At 43.0% G+C, this 18,688-nt stretch overlaps 1 protein-coding gene across 31 annotated transcripts in view; it reads right to left on the reverse strand.

Annotated features, from left to right (window-relative positions):
* Positions 1-18,688, reverse strand: part of LOC106613507 (receptor-type tyrosine-protein phosphatase S) — a 282,372-nt gene that overhangs the window by 183,102 nt on the left and 80,582 nt on the right. For 27 of the 31 annotated variants that reach the window (XM_045687319.1, XM_045687313.1, XM_045687314.1 and 24 more), the window contains exon 1: positions 11,445-11,466. The exons of 3 other annotated variants lie outside the window; for them this stretch is intronic. In XM_045687319.1, the coding sequence (XP_045543275.1) occupies positions 11,445-11,451 (7 nt within the window). In that variant the 5' untranslated portion in view covers positions 11,452-11,466. Of the gene's footprint in view, positions 1-1,113; positions 1,196-11,444; positions 11,467-18,688 lie in introns of those variants that run through there. One more of the 31 variants, XM_045687308.1, reaches the window with a different exon arrangement.

Raw genomic sequence — 18,688 nt, forward strand, 5'->3', positions numbered from 1 at the left:
AAGGGTGAGGATATAATGTCTACACACACAGTCTCCACGGTGGAACAACAAACCCCTGTTAAGCCAGTGTGTGGGAGAGGGATATTACAGACATGCCATTGACAAAAAGACAGCCGACGACAAAGTACCACATAACTACATTACCCATAATTACTCAGCATCTCCACTGTACTTACTGGTTAAGCCATGCTAGTTTGTTACTCAGGGACAATTCGGCACTTAAAGGCGACGCTAAGCTACCTAAGGCACAGCAATAACACTGCTAACATAGCTGACGTGGCAGCATTAATATTACATCAACACAAACACACATACACACTGACACCAAATCCCACACCAAATCTGAAAAGATTTGGCATGGGCCCTCAGATCATCAAAAAGTTCTATAGCTGCACCAATGAGAGCATCTTGACTGGCTGCATCACCGCTTGGTATGGCAACTGCTTGGCATCCGCCGTAAGGTGCTACAGAGGGTAGTGTGTACAGCTCAGTACATCACTGGGGCCGAGCTCCCTGCAATCCAGGACCTCTATATCAGAGGAAGGCCCTATAAATGGTAAAAGACTACAGCCACCCAAGTCATAGACTGTTCTTCCGCACGGCAAGCGGTACCAGACGTCACATTTGGGACCAAAAGGCTCCCGAACAGCTTCTACTCCCAATCCATAAAATAATCTACTGGCTACCCAGACTATTTGCATTGACCACCTTTTTTTGGGGCACTGACTGTCTTGCGCTGGCTCTATGCACACTCACTGGACTCTACCCACAGACTCGCACATAAACACACTTTCACAGTCTTTTACACTCTTCACATGAGCTGCTGCTACTCTATTTATTATCTATCCTGATTGCCTAGTCACCTTATCCCTACCTACATGTACATATTACCTCAACGACCTCGTACCCCTGCACATTGACTCTGTACTCCTTGTATATAGCCTCGTTATTGTTATTTCATTCTGTTATTGTTGACACCTGCATACACACGCTGCAGAGTTTCTCTGACTAAGACGGAGTGGCGTCATTGAATGTCATCCCCCCCGTAGTTAGCGGCGGCTACTTAACCTTGGCGAAGGCGTTTACATGAACCTTTTAAACGGAGGGGGTTACCGTAAGACGAGAGAGACGTTTACTGTAGCCGCAGGTGAATTATTTACACAGCGTACATGTCTGCATGGTTGCACATCGAACTCTCCCGATTTCTCCTCTGTTCCTGGAAACGGGGAAGAGGGGCAAGGAGGAGGACACACAGACAAGGAGAAACACTGAGAGGAGGCATACACACACACACACACACACACACGCGAGGAGACCCACACTGATAAAGCTCTTGTTCTCCACAAGCATGTTTATAACCTTCAATTAACCTCCGTCCTAGAGAGAGAGATGTGTGTGTTTGTATGTAATGTGTGTGTCCCTGCTGAAGTGTGTGTGTGTGTGTGTGTGTGTGTGTGTGTGTGTGTGTGTGTGTGTGTGTGCAGCTTATGGGTGTGTGCCGAAATGTGTCTGTTATGTGTGCGTATGAATGTGTTGAGCACCAAAATCAATTTTACTAAACCCCTTCAATCAATTGTAGGCAAAGCCCTATTCAAATTCACCACACATTTCCCCCCAGGACACGGATAATGAATATAAACCAAAGCTTGTTCAATCTAAATAAGTAACTACTTTAAAGAACATAGTCAAACTAAACAAGTTTTAATTCTTACATTTTCGCAAGGGCTTTATATGATACTAAAAATCGCCAGGAATTATTTGTGTTTTATCTTAATAACTTAACACAGAGATAAACAGCACGTGACACACACAAAATTAGTACTTTGTTTTGCATTGTGCTTATGAACACCCCTGAGCTGTGTGTTATTCACAATATATCACAGGTTCTCATGCCTTAATGTTTGGATATAAAAAAATATATATGTAGTCACAGTGAAATGTGATGTTTTACAGGGTTAACCGTAGAAGTGCAGCATTCCTAGTGCAAATTTAAGTGCCTTTGTCAAATTTCACATAAACGGCTCGGGTACGCGAACCGGCAACCTTTCGCTTACTGGCCCAACGCTCTAACCGCTAGGCTACCTGCCGCCTAATATGAAACATCCAGTGTAGGGATTAGTTACGTGGAAAAGTTATCTTTTACATATAACTCATTACATTTAACAAAAGTAACGTGTTACTTTACAACACATTACTTTTTGTAACACGTTGCAGCCAACACTGCTAACATCTAATATCTATTATGACCCTGCTAGCTGGTTCTTCTCTTCATTGCGGGCAGACACCGGGTGACAAAGCGTGGAGATTTGTGATGCCATGAGAGACTCGTGAGTGTGGCTGACTCTGGGTGGCGTTGGGCCCGGACGCATGACGCTGCATTGGTGGCGATTTATTGGGGTGTGAGCCGGAAGAAGTGTGCTATTGGAAGCTATTCAAGGCTCCTTGGGAAGGCACTGGAATGCACTGGGTGAAAGGATGAGTCTGGATTTATACTGAACAAAAATATAAAACGCAACATGTAAAGTGTTGGTCCTACGTTTCATGAGCTGAAATAAAAGCGCTCAGAAATGGTCCATACGCACAAAAAGCTTATTTCTCTCCAATTTTGTGACCATGTGTAACCACGCCAGCCCAGGACCTCCACATCTGGCTTCTTCACCTGTGGCATTGTCTGAGACCAGTATTTATGTCTGTAATAAAGCCTGATTGTCTGAGCCTGGCTACCCAGGCCCACCCATGGCTTGCGCCCCTGCCCAAGCATGTGACATCCATAGATTAGGGCCTTGTGAATTTATTTCAATTGACTGATTTCCTTATATGAACTGTAACTTGTTGTATTTTGCATTCATATTTTTGTTCAGTATACTATTAACTTGGGTCGTGGGGGTGAGCTACCTGCTGTGTTGCTGGTGCTGTGTGTGTGTGTGTGTGAACTGTGTGGTGATACATCTGAGGCAGGAACAGATGTTGCTTTGAACGCGTGTAAGGGAACACATGCGCAGACAAACACATTGGCACTCACTCACCCGCCCGTGTGTGGAGTACAAGAACTCAAGCAGCACGCACGCTGAGATGCGTGCAAAAACACACTCACACACAAACATAAACGCCCACCCACAGTCACACACTTCCACTAAAAAGAGCACTTCCCAGATCCCAATAAATCTTGGCCTCTGTCTTATAGCCTTCCTACGTGTGATGAGGCCATCTCACACAAACACCCAACCCCACCACCACCAACAACCTGCATTTGCAAGTCAAGTAACCCCACTTCACATTCACTGGAGACAGCCCAGAGCAGATAGCGTCTGCCCTGTGGCTAGCGGCAGCGCTGATTGATAAGAAGCTAAATGAATAGGCACAAACTGGGGGCGGCTTACCGCCTGTTACAAGTTGCTGGGCTAGGTAGACATGGGAATAGGGCATAGGTGGGCACAAGAGGGGGCGTCGTGAGAGACTTGAACGAACCACAAAGACCTTAACGTTGGCTGTTCGATGTTTGTCTAATGTTTGCTTTACGTTAACATCCTCTGCATCTTTAAACACGACTGATGCCCTGCTCTCGATGTGGGCGGCTCATATTGCCACTGACAACTACCTCGGACGAGAGATTTAGAGCCAAGGGGCTCGGGTGAACAGAGAAATAGCGGCAGCAAATCCCCGAACAGGAGCGGCAACCATCTTGGAAAAGGGAAGTTGCTGTTCAGAGTATAGTCCTGTGAATTTTGGGGGGCAGAAACCTCTCTTTCTACACTTGTCCTGGGGGAATCTTATTTTGGGAACCCCCTTAACATAGCAGTTAAGAGGGGTATAATGAAGACAATAGGCAGACAGAGGGGTGCCAGATGAAAGGAGGAGTGTGAAAAAAAAGAGAGGAAAAAGCAAATGAAGGAGATTTGAAAAACCCAAATTCCTCCTGTTGCTGCTTGTGTTTTACCCTTTCCCTTATCACCTGAAGCTCGGGTGCTAAAAATAGCTAGCGAAGCAATGAGCACCTAGGAAAACACACTCCCAGCCCCATCACTGGGGATAGAAGCCAGGGTTGTTACTATGAAGGCCCTGAGTCAATATGAGTGAGGCGGCACAAACAAATTAACAGAATCAATATAAAGACCTGGGCCTGGTTACTATTTTCTCAAGAGCTTTCTCAATGAAAGAGAAAGTCATTTGACCTATTGGAAACATTACACAGTGGTCTGGATAGCTTTAGACCCCCCGAAAAGTTAGGTATTCTTCGACAGTTGTTACACGTCTATACGTAAGAGAAAGGGAATCGATGGAAAATGTGTCTTGACTAGAGGTTCAAGTTTTCATAACAATCGGTAATTGCCATTTTTGGATGCCGATTATGGCCAATTACACTGCACTCCACGAGGAGACTGCGTGCCAGGCTGACCACCTGTTACGCGAGTGCAGCAAGGAGCCAAGGTCAGTTGCTAGCTAGCATTAAACTTATAAAAAAACAATGAATCTTAACATAATCACTAGTCAACTACACATGGTTGATGTAACTAATAGTTTAACTAGCTTGTCTGGCGTTGCATATAATCAATGCGGTGCCAGTTAATTTATCATCGAATCACAGCCTACTTCGCCAAACGGGTGATGATTTAACAAGCGCATTCGCGAAAAAAGCACTGTCGTTGCACCAATGTACCTAACCATAAACATCAATGCCTTTCTTAAAATCAATACACAAGTATATATTTTTAAACCTGCATATTTAGTTAAAATATATTCATGTCAGCAGGCAATATTAACTAGGGAAATTGTGTCACTTCTCTTGCGTTGTGTGCAAGCAGAGTCAGGGTATATGCAGCAGTTTGGGCCACCTGGCTCGTTGCAAACTGTGTGAAGACCATTTATTCCTAACAAAGACCATAATTCATTTGCCAGAATTTTACATAATTATGATATAACATTGAAGGTTGTGCAATGTAACAGCATTATTTAGATTTAGGGATGCCAGCCGTTAGATAAAATACGGAACGGTTCCGTATTTCACTGAAAGAATAAACGTTTTGTTTTCTAACGTTTTGTTTTCTTTTTGATAGTTTCCGGATTTGACCATATTAATGACTTAAGGCTCGTATTTCTGTGTGTTTATTATATCATAATTAAGTCTATGATTTGATATTTGATAGAGCAGGTTGACTGAGCGGTAGTAGGTAGCAGCAGGCTGGTAAGCATTCATTCAAACAGCACTTTCCTGCGTTTGCCAGCAGCTCTTCGTAATGCTTGAAGCACAGCGCTGTTTATGACTTCAAGCCTATCAACTCCCGAGATTAAGCTGGCAATACTATAGTGCCTATAAGAACATCCAATAGTCAAAGGTAAATGAAATACAAATGGTATAGAGAGAAATAGTCCTATGATTCCTATGATAACTACAACCTAAAACTTCTTAACTGGGAATATTCAAAACTCATGTTAAAAGGAACCACCAGCTTTCATGTTCTAAAGTTCTGAGCAAGGAACTTAAACGTTAGCTTTTTTACATGGCACATATTGCACTTTTACTTTCTTCTCCAACACTGTTTTTTTGCGTTATTTAAACCAAATTAAACATGTTTCATTATTTATTTGAGACTAAATTGATTTTATTTATGTATTATATTAAGTTAAAATAAAAGTGTTCATTCAGTATTGTTGTAATTGTCATTATTACAAATATATATATATAAAAATCGGCCGATTAATCGGTAGCGCCCTTTTCTGGTCCCCCAATAATCGGTATCGGCTTTGAAAAATCATAATCGGTCGACCACTAGTCTTGATAGTTCATGTGGTAAACTGAGGTCTCATAGGTTAAAGCAAAGGACCTGAGGTAGTGAAGAAGAGAGAAAGAAAGTGTGTCATATAGCGTGAGAGTTTAAGTGTGTTTGTGTACAGCATGAGCAAGAAAAAAGATAAACAGAGGAGAATTTAAAGAAGTGCATATAAGCCCTCACTTTGGACCAAATAGTCTGCTTAATGGCATATATAATATTAAGATGGTAGACACCACTCCCTGCAGCAGCCCTATACCCCATCAAACCTTTCCCTACATGCCAGTAGTAAGAACACCCCATCCCCCCTCACATTCCTCCACACAACGAGGGGGCCTGATGACTTCCTGGCCAGCCCTCACTGACTGACACACACACACAAGTGGAAACGAGCACCAGGCCAACATCAGGATTCCTGGAAGAGAGGTGTGTGTGTGTGTGTTTATTATTAGTTGAGTTTTATTTACAGAGTGGGGAGAGGGGTGTAGTTGGCTAAGGTACAGTACTATTACTCTGTGATTTGGGGAAGGGGTTGCTCTGAGATGGCTCTGAACAGAGACATCACTACATGTGCTGTAGCCTATGTAAGGTATTTGTGTATGTCCATGTGTATAAGTGTCAGTGTATTCTGTGAGTGTATGAAGTGTGTGTGCATATACAGTCGGGGCCAAAAGTTTTGAGAATGACACAAATATTAATTTTCACAGTCTGCCGCCTCAGTTTGTACGATGGCAATCTGCATTTACTCCAGAATGTTATGAAGACTGATCAGATGAATTGCAATTAATTGCAAAGTCCCTCTTTGCCATGCAAATGAACTGAATCCCCCCAAAAATATTTCCACTGGATTTCAGCCCTGCCACAAAAGGACCAGCTGACATCATGTCAGTGATTCTCTCATTAACACAGGTCTGAGTGTTGATGAGGACAAGGCTGGAGATCACGCTGTCATGCTGATTGAGTTCGAATAACAGACTGGAAGCTTCAAAAGGAGGGTGGTGCTTGGAATCATTGTTCTTCCTCTGTCAACCTTTGTTACCTGCAAGGAAACACGTGCCGTCATCATTGCTTTGCACAAAAAGGGCTTCACAGGCAAGGACATTGCTGCCAGTAAGATTGCACCTAAATCAACCATTTATCGGATCATCAAGAACTTCAAGGAGAGCGGTTCATTTGTTGTGAAGAAGGCTTCAGGGCGCCCAAGAAAGTCCAGCAAGCGCCAGGACCATCTCCTAAAGTTGATTTAGCTGCGGGATCGGGGCACCACCAGTACAGAGCTTGCTCAGGAATTGCAGCAGGCAGGTGTGAGTGCATCTGCACGCATAGTGAGGCGAAGACTTTTGGAGGATGGCCTGGTGTCAAGAAGGGCAGCAAAGAAGCCACTTCTCTCCAGGAAAAACATCAGGGACAGACTGATGTTCTGCAAAAGGTACAGGGATTGGACTGCTGAGGACTGGGGTAAAGTCATTTTCTCTGATGAATCCCCTTTCCGATTGTTTGGGGCATCCGGAAAAAAGCTTGTCCGGAGAAGACAAGGTGAGCGCTACCATCAGTCCTGTGTCATGCCAACAGTAAAGCATCCTGAGACCATTCATGTGTGGGGTTGCTTCTCAGCCAAGGGAGTGGGCTCACTCACAATGTTACCTAAGAACACAGCCATGAATAAAGAATGGTACCAACACATCCTCAGAGAGAAACTTCTCCCAACCATCCAGGAACAGTTTGGTGACAAACAATAACCTTTCCAGCATGATGAAGCACCTTGCCATAAGGCAAAAGTGATAACTAAGTGGCTCGGGGAACAAAACATTGATATTTTGGGTCCATGGCCAGGAAACTTCCCAGACCTTAATTCCATTGAGAACTTGTGGTCAATCCTCAAGAGGTGGGTGGACAAACAAAAACCCACAAATTCTGACAAACTCCAAGCATTGATTATGCAAGAATGGGCTGCCATAAGTCAGGATGTGGCCCAGAGGTTAATTGCCAGCATGCCAGGGCGGATTGCAGAGGTCTTGAAAAAGAAGGGTCAACACTGCAAATATTGACTCTTTGCATCAACTTCATGTAACTTATTTCATAAGCCTTTGAAACTTATGAAATGCTCGTAATTATACTTCAGTATTCCATATTAACATCTGACAAAAATACCTAAAGACACTGAGGCAGCAGACTTTGTGAAAATTTATATTTGTGTCATTCTCAAAAGATTTGGCCACGACTGTACAGTGTAGGAGCACATAGCTTGCTTTGCGTATCAATTTATCTGAGTGTATCAAGCGTGCATGGGTGCTCTACTGTATTGCCTGCCAGCCCATGTGTCTGCATGCCTGCACATGTATACACGTGTACATCCCTCCCTGTTTCCCTGCCACTGCCAGTCACTGCTCAGACACAGAGAAGGGATGTTCTGAATTGTAATCTGGTGTGAAAAATTGGCTGAGCGTGTGTGTGTGTGTGTGTCTAGCATGTGTGTGTCTTGCACGTTTGTGTGTGTGTCTAGCGTGTGTGCCTATGTGTGAGTGTTGCCTCCTCTTCCCCACATTGTCTGGAGGTTAATCCTAGCAGGAGGATTTGACTGAGAGCCAGCCAAGAGACCAAGTAGAGGACACACACACACACCACTTTCATCCTCGGCACACAAACTAAACACAGAGAGTTGGTAAGGGCTCCTCTCTCTGTCTCTTTCTGTGTGGATGAAAAATGCATAAAGGCTCGCAGGCTATTTACATGAAGCCACTAGCCATTCCACCTCACTTTACATCTGAGGTGAAGAGGAAGCGGTCGCATGAAAAGCAGACGAGCTGAGAGATGCTCCACTCAGAACCAAACCAGGCCTGCAGGGGGGAATATGATCGCAGTCCATCATCTTTCAGTCATTAAAATGTCTCCCTGTGCCTTAAATTGACTGTTCAACCTTAGGAATCTGCCCTCGTTTGCTTTGGCCTAACCTTGTCGGTGCAGAATTTAAAATAAGGACCACATCCAAATTGACTAGGAATCTTTACAGTCCGCGACCTTCGATATTCAAATGTCCAAATGTTCCTGGACTGGATAGTGATTTAATTTGTCCGCGCCGGCTTCCTCGTCCATTTAGTTATCGTTAATCAGCTTAGAGAGGACAAAATGGCAGCTATCGCCGTTACTCATCGACAGAGCTAACAAGGACAAAAAAGTCAAGGCAGAGAGAGCCAGGAGTATCAAACGAGCGAGAAAAAGAGCATGGATGAGGATATTTCGCTTGTAACGGCTACTGAGCTCCTTTGATCAGTATAAAAAGAAAGATGACGTTCTGGACTCTTCGACTGCTGTTAATTAAGCAGGCTAGGTGTTGGATTATTCCGGATGAATGATAAGATATGGAGTGAGTGAGGCGCGGCTAGCCGTGCTTTGAATCACAAAGTTTCACAGGGCACTGTGGACGTTGAATTTTTTAAACGCTTTGGATGTGTCTTTTTGTGGTTGTGTGTGCGCGTGTGTGTGTGCGTGTGTGTGCAGATCTCAATCTAGGATTTACCTGTACTCAGATTTCAGAAAGAACCAGGTAGGGGGTTGTGTAATAGTGTATAATAGTTTGATTAAAACGTTTACATGCTTTTTACATGGACACATCTGAAATCAGGCTATCTGATGGCACTCTGATAAATGCAGAAAATCGGCAATTAAAATGAACGTTCTATCACATGACAATGTTCTTTTTTTGGAAGCATATTTGATTCTGAGTTTGGACATATAAAGTATGTATGTGAAAACCACTTCTAAGATGCATACATGCAGACAGTTGTTGGGGGTTACCTGCCTTGTTTAAGGGCAGAACGGCAGGTTTTCCACCTTGCCGGCTTGGGGATTCAAACGAGCGACTTTTTGATTACTGGCTAGGCTACCTGCAGAGCATTGAGAGCCATAGGCCTTAGCTAGCAAATCAACATACACTTCCCAGCTTCTTGATGTCTGTTTACTTTTCCAGCCAGCAAAAGAGAGGCAAAAGCACTTCTCCTTAAACGCTCTAACTTTCAGGGGAACAAGGAAATCCATTGATGGCGGCAGGCTTCATGTCGTTAAGGTGAACATTATTTTGGTTACTGTAATCGAATTTCACTCATGTTACTATTTTCTACTTGAGCGCCATCCAAGAAACAGGGGAGGAGGAGACCCAGAGAAGGGATTGAGCAAGAGCAAAGCTCAGCGGAGGAATGCAGAAGGAAAATAAAGAGCTGAAAAGAAGAAAAACAAGAAGGGAGAGAAGGGAGAGAGGAAATCAATACCTTCTCTTGAAGAGAGGCCTATAATCTGTTTACCTTTATTGTACTGATCAACAACATCTACATAGAAGATGCAATCTCTTCTTTTATCAAATTTGGCACTGTCTCTTTAAGACCCATGACAACATTCACACACAAAGTCTGCTCTTAAGGCTCGAGAAAATATGATCTTGGCTGGAAGCGACGTGAGGTGGGGAGACAAGTGAATTAATAACGTTTTTTGGTGACATCAGCTTTGTAATCAGCAATATTTTGGTTTGCATTATGGTTTGCATATTATCACAAACAAGGTACTAGGGTAGTAAATTGATGTTGGCTTCAGCTGTAAACTAGCAAGTAAAGTTAGCCTACAAACCTGGAAGCTACCGGTATCTTCTTGCATTGTAAAGTGCTCTAGCCTGTACTGGACATTATTTTGGGAACAGTAACTAACAGTTTCAACATTTCTACATGCCGTGTTGCATTAATCAAGTGTGTTAACTTCTGTGCAGCATAATGTGATGCAGCCCAGACTCCCAGTAAGTTCATTGGTTTCTCATGGCAGGCTAGAGCTAGCAATGAGTAAGTAGAGCAGGCCCGGTGCTCTCGCGCTATAAGGGGACATTGGCTGCGCTGATAGACAGACTTGATCCTCACTCAATCAGTAGACGATGTGAGACACATTTGACAGAAGCACTGAACTTTTTTTTTTTATCTAGTACCGAACCGTTTTTTTCATCTTCGAGTATTGAAAAAGTCTACAGTCACATACTCCAGCTCTGAATCACATAGTCTTGTAACAACAAATGTCTCTGTTTCTCAACGCCCATCAGAAACCATGACATTGGACAGCGGTGTATGACCTTGATACAGCAGCTGGACGATGGGAAGAAACAACAACACAGCCACATGAAGGGGCGTGGAGGGGTGAAGGGGGGAATGTTGCGCAAATGGCATGCTGGAACATTTGTGGAATGCTGTGGAGCACCACAAGACTTTGAGAAGCTGCCACTCGAGGCCAACTGAAAGGGGAAGGGTGTTGACTGGATACACTAACAGTCTAACAAGGTTAACTCCGTAAAATTGCTAGCATGCTGTCAAGCTTTCAATATTCCTAGCTTAATCATTGGCTTGCCACTGAGGACTGTTTGTCCCAATGTCTTATAAAAGGGACCAGCTTCCCTAAGACACGTGCAACCTATATAGCGACGTTACCAAACTGATCTAATTGAAATCACTTTCCCCCGAAGGGCCTGGCTTCTTCGACAATTAGAGCAAAGTTTCCTGTTGGTCAGAACATTGGTTTTCCGTGAAATGCGAGTTGACGTATGAAGGCCAAACCTGACAGAGTTTGGTGACAGTTGCTGCCCGTACCATATCACAGGACGTCTAGTTCATATTGATACGGACAACAGGGATGAGTAAACTACGTTACCCAACATGCTTCATTTCCCCCCCGTGAATACTGGGAGTGATTTGACAGCTCAAGAGGGAGGCTCTGTGGCAGTCACTGGCGGAGAAGTCAGGCTAATGTCAGGAAGCATCATCCAACTTCTCCAAGTTGAGAGTTTCACAGAGTGATGAGTGGATGAGTTGGTGGTTCGGCTTCAGACAAAAGCAAAGCAGCTGAAAAGAGGAAGAGGTGGGGTTAACCTGGTTGCCTACCACCATATACAGCTGAAGTGGGAAGTTTACATACACCTTAGCCAAATACATTTTAACTGTTTTTCATCATTCCTGACATTCCTGGTCTAATGAAACAAAAATAGAACTGTTTGGCCATAAAGATCATCATTATGTTTGGCGGAAAAAGGGGGAGGCTTGCAAGCCGAAGAACACCATCCCAACCGTGAAGCATGGGGTTGGCAGCATCATGTTGTGGGGGTGCTTTGCTGCAGGAGGGACTGGTGCACTTCACAAAATAGATGGCATCATGAGGGTGGACAATTATGTGGATATATTGAAGCAACATCTCAAGACATCACTCAGAAAGCTAAAGCTTGGTCACAAATGGGTCTTCCAAATGGACAATGACCCCAAGCATACTTCCAAAATTGTGGCAAAATGGCTTAAGGACAACAAAGTCAAGGTATTGGAGATGCCTTCACAAAGCTCTGACCCCAATCCTATAGAAAATGTGTGGGCAGAACTGAAAAAGCGGGTGCGAGCAAGGAGGCCTACAAACCTGACTCAGGTACACCAGCAATGCTACCAAATACTAATTGAGTGTATGTAAACTTCTGACCCACTGGGAATGTGATGAAAGAAATAAAATCTGAAATATATCATTTTCTCTACTATTATTCTGACATTTCACATTCCTAAAATAAAGTGGTGATCCTAACTGACCTAAGACAGGGAATTTTTACTAGGATTAAATGTCAAGAATGATGAAAAACTGAGTTTAAATGTATTTGGCTAAGGTGTATGTAAACTTCCGACTTCAACTGTAACAACCAGCGTTTTTTAAGCATCAAACATATCACAATAAGGAGCTGTGTCTACGTCATTTGAAAAATGTAACTGCGCATGTGAAAATAGAAAAACATTGAAAAATGAAAATGGTTCTGGCCTTTCATCATTATTTGTAGTGACCATGAAACATCAATTGCTTTTGATGTTATTCATTTGTATGCACTAAGGAACAAAAATACACCGGGTATATTCCCCACTGAATCCTCAAGCAAATAATACCTTTCATTGAAAATACACTGCGGAGCACCTGTCATTCTTATCAGAAGGCTCACAGTAATTCCCATCGGTAGAGTCTAGGAATAGGCCACAACCTCAGCAGAGATCACGCCAAGACATAAGAAGGTAGCAGTCGCAATCGACGTGCAATAAGCAGTGTAGGAGAAACACACACACACACACACAGCAGGCAGTTGGAATGAATTAGGCCCGAGAGTTGCGAGATAGACTGTCATTAAACGGTGCAATGGAAGCGATTACAGGCTCCCTTTTTACATTGCATTGTTTCCTTCCTTGATGGCTACGGTTAAGCTGACGGAATTGCTCCTTCCTTCTGCTATGTGGGGGATCCTCCATTGTCCTTCCAATGCACCTGTTCAGTAAGCCCGCTACTAATAGCCATATGTGCCGTGCCCACCGGCAAAGCAGAGCATCATTAAAATCTGATTGGACCACATCAAAGGTGAGGTCTAGCTCGCTCCCCTTCTCTCTCTCTCTCTCTCTCTCTCTCTCTCTCTCTCTCTCTCTCTCTCTCTTCCTTCATTTGCTCCTTTTGTCTCCACCTCTTCTCTCTCTGCTTCAATCACTCGACTGGTCTCTCTCTCTTTCTAATGGCTGCTCTCTGTTTCCTTCCTCCTCTCTCACTCCCCCTCTCTCACTCCCTCTCCACTTCTCCTTGACAGAGCTGGCAGCTTCAGTCTCTGAGGATTCTGTGCTTCCACCCCCCCTCCTCCTCCTCCTCCTTCTCCTTTCTCTCCATCTCTCACTCCACACAGAACAAGTGGAAAAAGGATCCGCCTGCACACTGCACATCCCTGGTTCCGTCTCTCCCTCCATCCTTCATCCCTCCATCCTTCCCTCCCTCCTGCACTCCCTCCTGTGCAGAGCCCACGCAGCCCAGGCAGAACAGGTCAAGTGCACGCAATCGCTTCAGCTAACGACCTGCACCAACTGAGATCAAGTGAGATCATACTCTCCGAGTAAAAATATCTCATGGTTCTGGCCTCGATTCAAAGGAAAATAAGAACAAACTGGTTTTAACAAAGGGTCGTGGTTGGGTCTTTGTGGTGAGCTTGTGAAACAATCATTCAGGGTGTTTTGATGTGCACATGTAGGATACATATGATTCACTGTGCATAAAACTGTGAAGATATTACAAAGGCCCAGTTCTACGGGTCTTTTTGTCTCTTGGTGCTAAATGATTTAACACTACTGGTCCAATTTCAACTTCTATTATCAATAAGTAAGGGTGACATTACTGGGGGCCAATGTCACCTTCGGAGTAGTCCACCAGTGCGGACAGCCTTGTCACATGCTATAAGCTGGAGGGTGGCTGATGGATAGCTAGCCCAAACACTGGCTCGACTCCCTGACCCCTAGAGATGAATAGAACACAATTCTCCATTGTTCACAACTCCACTGCTCTGTGGAGTAGAGGAGAGAAGGAAAGAAGGGGGTAACTCCGTGTGAATACACACACCGCATGCACAGGAGCATATGCACACAGATAAAAACACACACACAGTGTATTGGTATTGTGATGAAAGGACACACTGTCCAGGCAGATACAGTTGAAGTCGGAAGTTTACATACACCTTAGCCAAATACATTTAAACTCCGTTTTCATCAATCCTGACATTTAATCCAAGTAAAAATTCATTGTTTTAGGTCAGTTAGGATTACCACTATTTTAAGAATGTGAAATGTCAGAATAATAGTACAGAGAATGATTCATTTCAGCTTTTATTTCTTTCTTTATTTCTTTCATCATTCCTCCTGACAGAGCTGGTGTAACTGAGTCAGGTTTGTAGGCATCCTTGCTCACACATGCTTTTTCAGTTCTGCCCACAAATTTTCTATAGGATTGAGGTCAGGGCTTTGTGATGGCCACTCCAATACCTTGACTTTGTTGTCCTTAAGCCATTTTGCCACAACTTTGGAAGTATGCTTGGGGTCATTGTCCATTTGGAAGACCCATTTGGGACCAAGCTTTAACTTCCTGACTGATGTCTTGAGATGTTGCTTCAATATATCCACATAATTGTCCACCCTCATGATGCCATCTATTTTGTGAAGTGCACCAGTTCCTCCTGCACCCCCACAATATGATGCTGCCACCCCAGTGCTTCACGGTTGGGATGGTGTTCTTCGGCTTGAAAGCCTCCCCCTTTTTCCTCCAAACATAACGATGGTCATTATGGCCAAACAGTTATATTTTTGTTTAATCTGACCAGAGGACATTTCTCCAAAAACTACAATCTTTGTCCCCATGTGCAGTTGCAAACCGTAGTCTGGCTTTTTTATGGCGGTTTTGGAGCAGTGGCAACTTCCTTGCTGAGCGGCCTTTCAGGTTATGTCAATATAGGACTCGTTTTACGGTGGATATTAGATATTTTTGTACCTGTTTCTTCCAGCATCTTCACAAGGTCCTTTGCTGTTGTTCTGGGATTGATTTGCACTTTTCGCACCAAAGTACGTTCATCTCTAGGAGACAGAACGCATCTCCTTCCTGAGCAATATAATGGCTGCATGGTCCCATGGTGTTTATACTTGCGGACTATTGTTTGTACAGATGAACGTGGTACCTTCAGGCGTTTGGAAATTGCTCCCAAGGATGAACCAGACTTGTGGAGGTCTACAAACAAAAAGACACTGAGTTTGAAGGTAGGCCTTGAAATACATCCACAGGTACACCTCCAATTGACCCAAATTATGTCAATTAGCCTATCAGAAGCTTCTAAAACCATGACATCCTTTTATGGAATTTTCCAAGCTGTTTAAAGGCACAGTCAACTTAGTGTATGCAATCTTCTGACCCACTGGAATTGTGATACATTGAATTATAAATGAAATAATCTGTCTGTAAACAATTGTTGGAAAAATAGCTTGTGTCATGCACAAAGTAGATGTCCTAACCGACTTGCCAAAACTATACTTTGTTAACAAGAAATTTGTGGAGTGGTTGAAAAATGAGTTTTAATGACTTCAACCTAAGTGTATGTAAACTTCTGACTTCAACTTTACATAGTTATGCAAGCTTAGAACTAGACTGGACAAGCATCTTGGTGCTTCAATCAACAGGCTAATCTTACACTACTACACACAGGTCAGGAGTAAGCAAGGGTTTTAAAACTTGTTTTTCCACAGAATGAAAGATTTGACTTAAAGAAGTTTTTCTTAATTCTTAATCCCGTTGACATCGAAGTCATTAGTGCTTTTGAAGTTAATTACAACAGATGTCTTCTTAAAAATATGGCCTGAGAGTGTGGCTTTGATGATGGCAGATCTGGTGCGGCCACAGGGCTTGTGTTCTCCAATCCCATGCAGTCTAGTCATAGTCATTGAAGCCAATGGGCACAAACCACAACTGAGGCCCTACACACCAACCACGCTCAAATCCCCACTTTACTCATAAACCCCAGGGGTCATATCCACTTAACTATTACTCCACACACTGCAATGTGCCTCCAGAATTCCAGCTTGTTGGCGGAGGCAGCCCTAGCCAAGCTCTATCATAGCATTGACATGTTTTACTTTTTATTTTTAACTCATCACATATGCTGCTGCTGGTTTACTATCTGTTACTTCATTCCTAGTTATATGTACATATCTACCTCAATTACCTTGTACCCCTGCACATTGACTGGGTACTGGTACCGCTTGTATATAGCCAAGTTATCGTTACTCATTGTGTATCTATTATTACGGGTTTTACTTTTTTTTATTACTCTCTTACATTGTTGGGAAGGGCCCATAAGTAAGCATTTTATTGTTAGTCCACACCAGTTGTTTACGAAACATGTGACAAATAAAATCTGATTCAATTTGAGATACAGTTGAAGTCGGAAGTTTACATACACTTAGGTTGGGGTCATTAAAACTCGTTTTTCAACCACTCCACAAATTTCTTGTTACCAAACTATAGTTTTGGCAAGTCGGTTAGGACATCTACTTTGTGCATGACACAAGTCATTTTTCCAACAATTGTTTACAGACAGATTATTTCACTTATAATTCACTGTATCACAATTCCAGTGGCTCAGAAGTTTACATACACTAAGTTGACTGTGCCTTTAAACAGCTTATAAAAATTCCAGAAAATTATGTAATGGCTTTAGAAGCTTCTGTTAGGCTAATTGACATCATTTGAGTCAATTGGAGGTGTACCTGTGGATGTATTTCAAGGCCTACCTTCAAACTCAGTGCCTCTTTGCTTGACATCATAGGAAAATCAAAATAAATGTTGACATTTTAGTCATTTAGCAGATGCTCTTATCCAGAGCAACTTACAGGAGTGAATGCATACATTTCTACAAAAAAATCCCGTACTGGTCCCCCGTGGGAATCGAACCCACAACCCTGGTGTTGCAAACACCATGCTCTACCAACTGAGCCACACGGGACCTCACGGGAAATCAGCCAGGACCTCCACAAGTCTGGTTCATCCTTGGGAGCAATTTCCAAACACCTTAAGGTACCATCTCAAGACATCAGTCAGGAAGTTAAAGCTTGGTCGCAAATGGGTCTTCCAAATGGGCAATGACCCCAAGCATACTTCCAAAGTTGTGGCAAAATGGCTTAAGGACAACAAAGTCAAGGTATTGGAGTGGCCATCACAAAGCCCTGACCTCAATCCTATAGAAAATTTGTGGGCAGAACTGAAAAAGTTGTTGCGAGCACTAGGCCTACAAACCTGACTCAGTTACACCAGCTCTGTCAGGAGGAATGGGCCAAAATTCCACCCAACTTATTGTGGGAAGCTTGTGGAAGGCTACCCAAAACGTTTGACCCAAGTTAAACAATTTAAAGGCAATGCTACCAAATACTAATTGAATGTATGTAAACTTCTGACCCACTGGGAATGTGATTAAATAAATAAAATCTGAAATATATCATTCTCTCTACTATTATTCTCTCATTCACATTCTTAAAATAAAGTTGTAATCCTAACTGACCTAAAACAGGGAACTTTTACTAGGATTAATTGCCAGGAATGATGAAAAACTGAGTTTAAATGTAGTTGGCTAAGGTGTATGTAAACTTCTGACTTCAACTGCAGGTAACGTTTACAAAAAAATCCCTAAACGAAACCCTTTTATTTTTTTTAACAAAATTAAAATCATAGTGTAGTTATTACAAAACTACTACTAACAGGTTCCGATCATCATTATAAATGATTTTATTTTATAATTTTTTACAAATACCTAATGTAACAATGTTGCAACGTAGCTCCAAGGCTGGCAGATGGCTATTGAGTTCTTTCATCTTACAGTCCGGAGGCATTGTATGCAGCCAGCTATACACTCGTATCCCCCGTCGCCCGGTTTTTATATAAAGCATTCTCCATTCAGGCTGCAAAGGCATTGATTCCTCCTTAACTTGATTTAATGGCGAGAAGGCAAAAAAAATGGGAAAATATTGGTACTTTCTTTATGAAACACCATTTTCCACCACCATGCTAGAGTGACTAATTCCTAAGAACGCTAGTGCCAGATGGTGCATATTGTGTTCAGACAATCAGGTTGCAGCAGTCTGTTGTTTACCCCTGGCTGAACGCAGGGCGTAACATCAGAAAGTTGCATTAGCCACTCTCGCATGATGGTAAAAACCGGTGTTTCAGTATTTTCCCGCTTTCTTGCCATTAAACCGAGTTACGGAGGAAATTAATGCCTTTGCAGGCTGAATGGAGAATGTTTTATGTATGAACTGCTCCACCAGGGATACGAGTGTATAGCTAGCTGCATACAATGCCTTTGGACGGTAAGATGATACGACTCAATATCGCCATCTGCCGGCCTTTGGGCTAGCTGTAATGTTAGTAGGAAGAGATATGCATCTTTCAAATGCCACGAATATAAAGCGCTCTGCACTTCACCATCGTTAAGAGTTGGGGAAAAAGGCAGAAAGTGAGACAGGGAAGAGACAGCAGCGAAGTAAAGCAATACTTCAAGAAGTTAAATGAGAAGGTGGTGAATTGCAAACTTTACA

This window comes from Salmo salar, chromosome ssa10 (assembly GCF_905237065.1).
Source record: "Salmo salar chromosome ssa10, Ssal_v3.1, whole genome shotgun sequence".
Lineage (NCBI taxonomy): Eukaryota > Metazoa > Chordata > Actinopteri > Salmoniformes > Salmonidae > Salmo > Salmo salar.